General features: G+C 36.1%; 1 protein-coding gene across 1 annotated transcript; it reads left to right on the plus strand.

The window, feature by feature from the left end:
• Positions 1–7,766: 7,766 nt before the first annotated feature.
• Positions 7,767–9,832, plus strand: msx1a (muscle segment homeobox 1a; the record flags this gene model as incomplete). Its single annotated transcript, XM_079438998.1, has 2 exons — positions 7,767–8,070; positions 9,423–9,832. The coding sequence occupies 2 exons, from the start codon at positions 7,767–7,769 to the stop codon at positions 9,830–9,832; spliced, it is 714 nt and encodes a 237-aa protein (XP_079295124.1).
• Positions 9,833–12,617: the final 2,785 nt, after the last annotated feature.

Below are 12,617 nucleotides of genomic sequence, written 5' to 3' on the forward strand. Positions count from 1 at the left end.
GCTTCTCAGGCGCGGGAGAATCTGACTCCATCAGGGCTGCTGGGTAATGGAAGGAGGATTTATCGCGGGAAAATTCAGCGGAGAAAATTAAACCCGTCCATTTTTCAGCATCCCTAAATTCTGTAGCAATTAATCTGCCCAATTTGATTACGAATGGCGCAAATTAAACAATAAAGAGCTGTCTAATGAGGAATTAATTATGGGGCGCGGGGGGTTTGAGGGGCGGGAATGTTAGCGCGCGAGAGACAAACGGCCGCGCGCTCAATGTGTGGCGGGACTGATAGCGGCGCGCGAGCTGATCGTAAAGATGAGGCGAAATCAATCGCGCTTTAACGGCATCATTAAACCGACCTGACCCCCCGCGCTGCAGCAGAAGCGCTCTCTCGGGTTTATCGCTCCTGAGGGACTGTGATTCAACACAGAGACAGCTCCGGGATCAATTACAACAACAATAACAGCTGAAGCTGCTGGAAACACACATACTTTACAAATAACGCTTCTTTATCCGCATCCGCGATTCCCTGAAGAACCTTCAACATCCACGCGATCTGGAGTTCTGTAGGGAACCTAAATGGTTCTTCCATGGCATCCCTGCAGAAAACATTTAGAAAGCTTTATATTCAAGATTTGCATTCATAAGGCATCTTTCATCAGAACTGTTGTGATGTGATTCAGCAGGTCCAAACCCGCTTGAGTAGATTACACTGAAATACTCAACGCTTACACTGAAATACTGTACTCAACGCTTACACTGAAATACTGTACTCAACGCTTACACTGAAATACTGTACTCAACGCTTACACTGAAATACTGTACTCAACGCTTACACTGAAATACTGTACTCAACGCTTACACTGAAATACTGTACTCAACGCTTACACTGAAATACTGTACTCAACGCTTACACTGAAATACTGTACTCAACGCTTACACTGAAATACTGTACTCAACGCTTACGCTGAAATACTGTACTCAACACTTACGCTGAAATACTGTACTCAACACTTACACTGAAATACTGTACTCAACGCTTACACTGAAATACTGTACTCAACGCTTACACTGAAATACTGTACTCAACACTTACACTGAAATACTGTACTCAACGCTTACACTGAAATACTGTACTCAACGCTTACACTGAAATACTGTACTCAACACTGACACTGAAATACTGTACTCAACGCTTACACTGAAATACTGTACTCAACGCTTACACTGAAATACTGTACTCAACGCTTACACTGAAATACTGTACTCAACACTGACACTGAAATACTGTACTCAACGCTTACACTGAAATACTGTACTCAACACTGACACTGAAATACTGTACTCAACGCTTACACTGAAATACTGTACTCAACACTTACACTGAAATACTGTACTCAACACTTACACTGAAATACTGTACTCGACACTTACACTGAAATACTGTACTCAACGCTTACACTGAAATACTGTACTCAACACTTACACTGAAATACTGTACTCAACGCTTACACTGAAATACTGTACTCAACGCTTACACTGAAATACTGTACTCAACGCTTACACTGAAATACTGTACTCAACGCTTACACTGAAATACTGTACTCAACACTGACACTGAAATACTGTACTCAACACTGACACTGAAATACTGTACTCAACACTTACACTGAAATACTGTACTCAACACTTACACTGAAATACTGTACTCAACACTGACACTGAAATACTGTACTCAACGCTTACACTGAAATACTGTACTCAACGCTTACACTGAAATACTGTACTCAACACTGACACTGAAATACTGTACTCAACACTTACACTGAAATACTGTACTCAACACTTACACTGAAATACTCAACGCTTACACTGAAATACTGTACTCAACACTTACACTGAAATACTGTACTCGACACTTACACTGAAATACTGTACTCAACACTTACACTGAAATACTGTACTCAACACTTACACTGAAATACTGTACTCAACGCTTACACTGAAATACTGTACTCAACACTTACACTGAAATACTGTACTCAACACTTACACTGAAATACTGTACTCGACACTTACACTGAAATACTGTACTCAACACTTACACTGAAATACTGTACTCAACACTTACACTGAAATACTGTACTCGACGCTTACGCTGAAATACTGTACTCAACACCTACACTAAAATACTGTACTCAACACTTACACTGAAATACTGTACTCAACACTTACACTGAAATACTGTACTCAACACTTACACTGGATCAAAGCTGGCATAAAACCAACATGCTTCAGACTTCAAATGTTGACTACTGTATATCTGCCAATATTAATCAACTGTGGAAAATACTGTATTGAAACATGGCATATTTAATCAAATAAAACAACCCTAACCCAGAAAAATAAATAAATGAACAGATTGTCAAGTAAGAAGAAAAGCTTTAACTGTTACATTAAAATGCCATTAATAAATACCAAGCAACAATCAATATTTCTAATTTACGTATGTATTTGTTGTACTGTCTTAATAATGGTTAATCATAATTTATGACCAAATGTGCTAATCAGAGTCTTTTACCAATAAATATGATTATTTAAATTCCTATGCACTACTGTGAGCGGTAAAACCATGCATAAAACACACAATCTGTGATAAAGACATTAACACATAAAATAGTAGAGTTGTTTAATATTTAATACATCTTTCGCGAGGATCGGGCTGATTCGTCTTATATTGGTCTAATGTGCATGCAGTGGATTGAATGCTTCGGTGTCTCAGAAATGCGTTTTTACCCAAACTGTGTCAGTATTTGATTTGTTAGCTTGTTATCCGCGTATTAAGCATTTCGTGGAGTTTTAAGCAGCACTCAATCAGTGAATCCACAGAGCAAACACGTTATTCAGCTCAGTGAGCTGGGATTCATGCTATTAGACACTTCTGCTAATTAAGTTATTATACTACTAATAATAATAATAATAGCCTACTAATAATAATAATAATAATAGCCTACTACTACTACTACTAATAATAATAATAATAGCCTACTAATAATAATAATAATAATAGCCTACTACTACTACTAATAATAATAATAATAATAATAGCCTACTAATAATAATAATAATAATAGCCTACTACTACTACTAATAATAATAATAATAATAGCCTACTACTACTACTACTAATAATAATAATAATAGCCTACTAATAATAATAATAATAATAGCCTACTACTACTACTACTAATAATAATAATAATAGCCTACTAATAATAATAATAATAATAGCCTACTACTACTACTAATAATAATAATAATAATAATAGCCTACTAATAATAATAATAATAATAGCCTACTACTACTACTAATAATAATAATAATAATAGCCTACTAATAATAATAATAATAATAGCCTACTACTACTACTAATAATAATAATAATAATAGCCTACTAATAATAATAATAATAATAGCCTACTAATAATAATAATAATAATAGCCTACTAATAATAATAATAATAATAATAGCCTACTACTACTACTAATAATAATAATAATAATAGCCTACTAATAATAATAATAATAATAGCCTACTACTACTAATAATAATAATAATAGCCTACTACTACTAATAATAATAATAGCCTACTAATAATAATAATAATAATAGCCTACTACTACTACTAATAATAATAATAATAATAGCCTACTAATAATAATAATAATAATAGCCTACTACTACTAATAATAATAATAGCCTACTACTACTACTAATAATAATAATAATAATAGCCTACTAATAATAATAATAATAATAGCCTACTAATAATAATAATAATAATAATAGCCTACTACTACTAATAATAATAATAATAATAGCCTACTAATAATAATAATAATAATAGCCTACTAATAATAATAATAATAATAATAGCCTACTACTACTACTACTACTAATAATAATAATAGCCTACTAATAATAATAATAATAATAGCCTACTACTACTACTAATAATAATAATAATAATAGCCTACTAATAATAATAATAATAATAGCCTACTACTACTAATAATAATAATAGCCTACTAATAATAATAATAATAATAGCCTACTACTACTACTAATAATAATAATAATAATAGCCTACTAATAATAATAATAATAATAGCCTACTACTACTACTAATAATAATAATAATAATAATAGCCTACTACTACTAATAATAATAATAATAGCCTACTACTAATAATAATAATAATAATAGCCTACTAATAATAATAATAATAGCCTACTAATAATAATAATAATAATAATAGCCTACTACTACTACTAATAATAATAATAGCCTACTACTACTACTAATAATAATAATAATAGCCTACTAATAATAATAATAATAATAGCCTACTACTACTACTAATAATAATAATAGCCTACTACTACTACTACTAATAATAATAGCCTACTACTACTACTAATAATAATAATAGCCTACTACTACTACTAATAATAATAATAATAGCCTACTAATAATAATAATAATAATAGCCTACTAATAATAATAATAATAATAGCCTACTACTACTACTAATAATAATAATAGCCTACTACTACTACTAATAATAATAATAATAGCCTACTAATAATAATAATAATAATAGCCTACTACTACTACTAATAATAATAATAGCCTACTACTACTACTAATAATAATAATAATAGCCTACTACTACTACTAATAATAATAATAATAGCCTACTACTACTACTAATAATAATAATAGCCTACTACTACTACTAATAATAATAATAATAGCCTACTAATAATAATAATAATAATAGCCTACTACTACTAATAATAATAATAATAATAATAGCCTACTACTAATAATAATAATAGCCTACTACTAATAATAATAATAGCCTACTACTACTAATAATAATAATAATAATAGCCTACTACTAATAATAATAATAGCCTACTAATAATAATAATAATAGCGTACTACTAATAATAATAATAATAAAACGATCTGCAAGATGCTGGATAAAGTATGCTTAAAATAGAGATCACGATTCTGAAGTTTAATTTTCAGTGAATAAAACCAGAATATTAACTAAACACAAAATACTAACATTCTGACAAATAAATGTTCAAAATGTTCTGCTTCAGTTGATTAACAATGCAACAATGCAAAAACAAATGATGAAGACTGAGGAAAGTGACTGGCATCACTAATATATCATCATGTCACTGGGAAAATGATTAGATGATTACTCATAAATCAAACCCTTTTTTGGTACTGAAATGTAAAATTAACAATATTTATGAAAGAATGAATCCTACTCATTAAGAGTATTTCCTCACTGCAGCAATGTTTTTGAATGAACTAATAATTCAATCACGGTTGTTTGGATCCTGAATAAATCAATGTTTTGAACAGGTTTAACTAAATATTGAAAGCACTCACTCATAAAGTCCCAGGTGAGCACCTACAGGCCTAAAGATGAACCTGCTGGAAGAATGATTTCAGTTCAAATACAGATTGTAGAATGAGTCTAAATGGTTTTGTGATCGGATCACTGAGCTCATAAACAAACAAACACATGCATCTGTAGTGTGAAGACTAACCTTTCTGAATCCGCAGTGAAGCCTCCACACCTTTACTGTACTTACAAATTACAGAAATAGCCGACACATTTAACAATATTTACAATTTAGCAATTAATTTCTTATAGGCTATAAATCATTCTCATATTTACAGATTATCTGAACAATCATGTCACAGAGAGAGAGATTATATTGTTTTATCGAACTTCTTAAATAAGAATGTAAATGTGCAGGCCTCTATGTTTTCAAATGCGTTTGGACTAAGCCAATAAATCTGCTTGAATTTTGAGAAAGAGAACAAAAAGCGAGGAGAGATCAGAACTGACGAGCTTTCAGAGACTGACTGGCGTTTAGGAGCTTAAATAACCGTAAGGCATTGAGTGGCCCTTTATGCCTGATTGCGCTAATTGCTTTGAAATAGGAGACATTATCTGTAATGATTCCAGCAGCGAGTCTTTCATCTTCAGCGACAGCATCATAATGTTGCGATCAAGCGCTGAACGCGACGCGATCTTAAGACTCAACCCGCGCATCTGTCGGGATCGTGTCACTTATATCCGACAACTTTAACCATCGTGTAAACGACAGGAATCAAAGTACACCGCATGGGTTTGTGCGTCTTAAGCAGCTTAATGGGACACACATGTTCCTCGGTGACAAAGATCCCGGCATCGTTTGGCTTTTCTCCAAGAGCAAACGTTTCCCTCGGACCGTCTTTTGATATCCACGGAACCTTTTAAGTCTTTTAAGTCAGAATTGACAGACTCTGCATGAAAAGGGTTAAGACAACTCTCGGAGAGACAGACAAAGGCTCTTTGTCTCGCGTGCCTGCCTCCAGACTCGGAATCAAAGGTGGAGTTTGTGAAGTTAAACAAAGCTCTGATGGGACTTACAGTCGCTTTGTATCGCAGTTCGGCCCTCATTTGTTGCCCTGAGATTTCAATAAAAAACTATGGTAATCACCTTCTCCACGGCACATCATTGGCCCTAAGGCGCAGTGTTTGGCATGCTAATTGCCCCTGACTCTGTTCCCTACACAAACAGATATTTACTACTCCCTTACAGCAAGGAGCTCCGTCGTTTCTGGGGCAGCGGGTGGGTAATGGTAATGTGTGCAAGTTTGTGTTTATGTTGCTCATTTTTACTGCGGAAGGATCAAACATTCCCGCAGCGCGCGACTTCAAAGCGCGCGACACACAGCGCCACTCATTTCATCTAATGGGCTCTAAGTGTCTCCAAGCATAATTACAGATTTATTCCGTTTAAGTGCCGGATGGGAAATTAAGGAAATGCTAAATTACCGCTTGTGCATTCAAGAGGAGAACTGCTCCATGCACAGCATGCATGAAGACACCGCAGTAAACCGAAAACAGTGCATTCAGGAGCTTACACTTCACACGGGTTTATTATTAATATTTGTGTTGCGAAGCAGTTAATTTGCCTAACTGTCCTGTCATCCAATCTCTGATCTGCTCTATTACAGCAGCTAGTAAACAGAGAGAGAGAGCTTGTAAATGTCTTGCGGTCGAGTAAGAAACTCCGGCGGAATGTGCTGCGGCTGCTCGCGAGGTTTAAAGTTCCGCGCTTTGATCCCGCCGCTGCTGGCGCCAAAAAACTACATCACCGAGACTAATAATTAGCTCGGTAAAACACTAATCACCACTGACTCAATAAGTTCAGTAATTACTGAAGCTGATACTGTAGAAATCATATTTGATTCTTTGCGCATTCTCAGAGTCTAACACAACAGGAAGGTCCAGGAAGCGGCTGACCATGACGATCCGTTTCCTCCTGCCCAGATCACACCAGTTTTGGACATGAAAGAAAAAAATTAGGCAAGCAGCAAAAGTCAAAACAAATGAAATATCGTAGTCACAAACAGTAATTGTAACTGCAGTTATTCATCGTTAATTTGGTAACACTTGAAAGGTAGGCTGCAAAATGCAGTATCCTCCTTTATTCTGCGCGGTGTTTTTGTTGCAATCCTCACTGATACACAAACACAACACACACGAGTCAAACTACAGGAGAAACTTAAGCCCCGCCCCGCTCTGTTCTGATTGGATGGCGCGTGTTATTAGCTTACAGAGGAGTTAAACTGCAGCATGTTCTAAACATACGATCTCTCACTGTTTACTAAAACCAAGAGAAGCTCGTGCATGGCCCCAGTCATCACCATGACGTCTACTGACTTTAAAGCTGAAGATCATTCCCGTGAGATTTTAGGAGATAAAGAAGAGATGCAGACCAGCATCGGTGTGGAGGAGGACGCAGAGAAACCGAAGATTCTCCCGTTCAGCGTCGAGGCTCTGATGGCAGACCGGAGACCGAGCTCCTCCGCCGGAGCGTCGCATACTCTCGCGGATCCGGGGCGGACCGGTGCTCGTTTGGCGTTCTCTGTTGACGTTCTGAAACTGTCGGAGAAGTCTGAGCAGAGCGCATGGATGCATCACCTCTCTCCCCGTGAGTTCCAGCAATGCACTGGCCACAGCAGAGCTTGTGAAGCAATTAACTGTTGCATGCTTTGAATGGGTCCATAAACTCAGATTCATATCTGCAACAACTTGCACTGAAGCCCACCCTTTACCAAAAATAACCATAGTTTTATTATAGTAAAAGATTCGGAATCAAAAAAAGAATCGGTTAAATGAATGTTATTTACAAGTGTGCTGATGACAAATGTACAAGTTTCGAATTCTATGTATAAATATAAATATGTCAGTTATGACGGACAGTGTATAGTTATGGAAGGCTGAAGATAGTCTGTGGGGAAACAGTGTAGCAACCATGTGTTTTTGGGGGGTCGTGTAGAAATCATATTTGATTCTTTGCGCATTCTCAGAGTCTAACACAACAGGAAGGTCCAGGATGTATAACTACATTTTACTACAAATACCTTGTGTAAACTATGGTTAATGTAGTCATGTCAAACCATGCTTAATTTGTGTTTTTATTTGTTGTAAAACCTTGGTTAATTTTTATAAGGGAGTTGGTTTGGCTTGATTGAGGTCACCAGAAACATTGATGAATTATTATACAATACATTTGCTCAACAAAATTATCTAAGACATATTTAAAAGTCCTCAAAGGCGTTTAAGACTGCACTGACCTTGTTTAAGTGCACCAATAATGTGTTTTTTTTCCAATAACAAGACATTTAAGTGCCTGTTTATTGCAATTAAAATCGGCATATTCTACTACGGTTATGACTGCTAATATTATGAATTTATTTGTGACCCTAGACCACAAAACCAGTCATAAGGGTCAATTTTTTTAAATTGAGATTTATACATATTCTCAAAGCTGAATAAATAATATTTCCATTGATGTATGGTGTGTTAGGATAGAACAATATTTGGAAAATCTGAGGGTGCAAAAAAAAATAAAAAATAAAAGTATTGAGAAAATCTGTACAAATTAAGTCCTTAGCAATGCATATTACTAATCAACAATTAAGTTGATATATTTACAGTAGGAAATTTACAAAATATCTTCATGGAACATGATCTTAATATCCTAATGATTTTTGTCATAAAAGAGAAATGTATAATTTTGATCCATACAATGTATTGTTGGTTATTGCTACAGATATACCTGTTACTCATGACTGCTGTTGTGCTGCAGGGACACATTTGCATCAGTTTGATGATCCAAGTATTGTGTTTACATGAAGCACGTTTAATGCAATATTACCTAAATCTAATTATTTTCGCATTATGAGGTTGCATGTGACAGTAATCCATTTGCAGAACTCAGAAGTAGTGTAAGAGATGGGTCTAAAGGTCGTGTGTTTTGTTGGTTGTTGTTGTCTCTAGGGCGTCTCAGTCCTCCCGCGTGTCCTCTGAGAAAACACAAAACCAACCGGAAGCCTCGGACCCCGTTTAGCACGTCGCAGCTGCTGGCGCTGGAGCGGAAGTTCCGTCAGAAACAGTACCTGTCCATCGCAGAACGGGCCGAGTTCTCCAGCTCGCTGAACCTGACCGAGACTCAGGTCAAAATCTGGTTCCAGAACAGACGAGCTAAAGCCAAGCGGCTCCAGGAGGCCGAACTGGAGAAGTTAAAAATGGCCACTAAACCTATGCTTCCTCCAGGCTTCGGGATTTCTTTTCCAGTCGGCGCTCACGTCCCGGCTTCATACACCGGATCGCACCCGTTTCACAGACACTCGGTGACTCCGGTGGGACTCTACACACACATGGGATATAGCATGTACCATTTAGCTTAGAGGACGATGCAGTGCATCTGATGTGACTTTCTCTCCATCTTCAGCAATTCTGTTGCGATAAAAGTGGACATGGTTTACTCTAATGCTGGCATTTCACACAGCCGGTGCTTTCACCGAGTTATGAAACGGATTTGGTCAAAGGTAGGTCAGGTGAAAGGAGTCTGTATCTCATTCGTAGCAATGCGTTTATGATTCAAACTCGCATGAATGTCTTAAACGATAGCATTTTAAAAATAAACACTGACTGTTGTTTAAAGGATTCCCTTCCAAAGGGATCTGAAATGTAAAATATTGTACATTTGGACAAAATACCATTTATATGATGAATATTTGTTAAATAAATTAATGACAAATGGTCTATTCTTTGTTTTCTCCTTTGTTTAGCAGAAACACAGTCTAGATTGTGAGAGGGATTCCATTGAAAAACACGAACCAAAATAGAACCAAAATATTTCCTAATTTGATGATGACTCATTGCAATCCAGACACTTTCATCTTAAAATGAAAAATGCTCTCATCAGAAACCGCGTCCATAAAATCACTTTAACAAATACTACAAACAATTCCTAACTCCTTAAAATCATGCAAAGCAGATTAAAGAGTCGATCATATTTTCAGTTGTTTTATGAGGCTGGCATATGTCGATGAAACTTAAAACCACTCAACAGTTCTGCATATTAGTTTGTGGAGCCAGATTAACATCAAAGGCTTCTTGCTCAGCACACATGGTAATGGTACATAATTTCTTACAGAAATAAATCTATGTAAAATGTAACTCGAAAAAGAACAGGCAGTCTTTGAGTGTCGTGGTGAAAGTGCATTTAAGCTGTCATCTATCATCTGGCTGGAGTGTATTTCCACAGCTGTTGCTTATTGCTCTGAAATAACCCACTCAGATGTTCCTGGCGCCGGTGGACCTCGAGGAGACCAACATCTACAAACCTGCTTGTGAGAAGCTCAAACAAGCGAGAGAAGTTCAAGATTGGACTTAGACGTGAAAGTACCTTAAATGATTAGACTGGAATCCTCTTATTGAAGGGATGAGAGTTTGGAGGACCTGCAGCACATGAAACACACACAGGTTGGTCTAATGTTCACAGTAACGCGTGCAGAGTATATTACAGATTCATTCACGGGTGAATCATTAATGCATATATGATAACGTCATTTCAACAAATCTGTAGTTAAAGTGTCAGTAGTAATCTAGTACTATAAAAAGTATTAGTTATCATGATGTTGGCTTGGTGCTTCAAAAACAATCATTCTAGAGATGACCATTAAAATTTAAATGAGCATGCGATTTTCAGGAAAAACGCATCTATGGAATTAATATCGTTTATATGTGAAAAAGGGCCAGTGTTGAAAACATTCTGCTGGGACTGGAGTCACTGCTCGGTAATTAATAAAAGCCCTAATGACAATAAGATGAGAATCACTCGGGTGAGCGCGCCGGCTGAAAGCGCACAAAAGATCTGACGGGAATCGGTCCCTTCTTTTCAGAAGAGGTCACTCTCTCTCTCTCTTCACGCCCCGGGCTAAAAGGGAAACAAAAGTCACTTGTTTTTATCATCCCAAATATCACCACGGGAAGTTTGCGAAGAGAATCGGCGCTTCGTTTCAGTGGCGCCACGTCCGTCATCCTCTCTCTTCAAGAGCTCAAAGACTCCGAAGAGAAGCGAGGTCAGACCTTTGCATGCATGCACTTCTAGAAGAACAATTACAATAATAAAACCATCAAATTAAACTAATAATAAATTATCACAATCACCAACTTCACCACAGCTGACGTTTCCATTCACCTGAAAGAAATTAAACGCATGCAATCGGTGCAAATGCGTTACAGATTATGTATATTATGATATATTATTATTGGTGGTTGTTCTTTTGTCGTTTATGGAAGGTTAGGGATTTTTTTCATTCATCTAGAATGATTGTTTCAACGCTCCGGTCAGTGTTTTCCATGATATTTCAAACTTAATAATGTATCAGTACTTGTGCTTATTTTATTTGATTATATTGACAAATTCCATTTAAAAGTAAAAAATATATATTTTCTTTCCGTCCTGTTAACTCCGAATTTGGCATTTCTGAAAATATAACTCAAGCACCATGTGTTTAAAGGGAGGAGATGAATATCTGAAGACCTACCCAATATTAATAGTCCATTTCTCTGGAATATATTACGTCAACTAATTGCAAAAATATTTTCCGTTCACTGGAATGACACAAAGTGGAAAACATAAAAACAAGCCTGGAAGAAGTGTCCATGAAACAAATTCGGCATCGAAAACAGCATCTAATAATTATTTTGGTTTCAAAGAAGCATCTGCATTAAAAGCCGAGATGTGGCCGGGGTTTAGATCAACTATAGCGCCCCCTCTCGGCTCATGCTGCTTTAAACTCTTTGCAGAATATTTACTCGACATTTAACTGCAAACCGTTCGTTTATGGAAAGCGTTTTTTAAACTCAGGCGTACAGTTTCAGTGATTTATTTAACACATGAAATGCAGGATGACAGGCCCTACATCGAAAACTGAGACCGTGAGAAAAATACATACATTATGGCATCTGCTTAAAAGAGTAGTTTATATAGACATGCACTGTAAAACCCAGCTGGAGAATAATAGGCCTATAATATGAACAACATACAGATGAACCCAACCACACAATTTTATCATTACGACTATTAATAAGACAATAAGTTTCTCTCATTATAACCCCGAGATGATGGATGTTAACATCGTGTCGTGTAGTAAACTGACAACATCTCAAACTAATGTCTAC

The sequence above is a fragment of the Barbus barbus genome (assembly GCF_936440315.1).
Source record: "Barbus barbus genome assembly, chromosome: 17".
Classification (NCBI taxonomy): domain Eukaryota; kingdom Metazoa; phylum Chordata; class Actinopteri; order Cypriniformes; family Cyprinidae; genus Barbus; species Barbus barbus.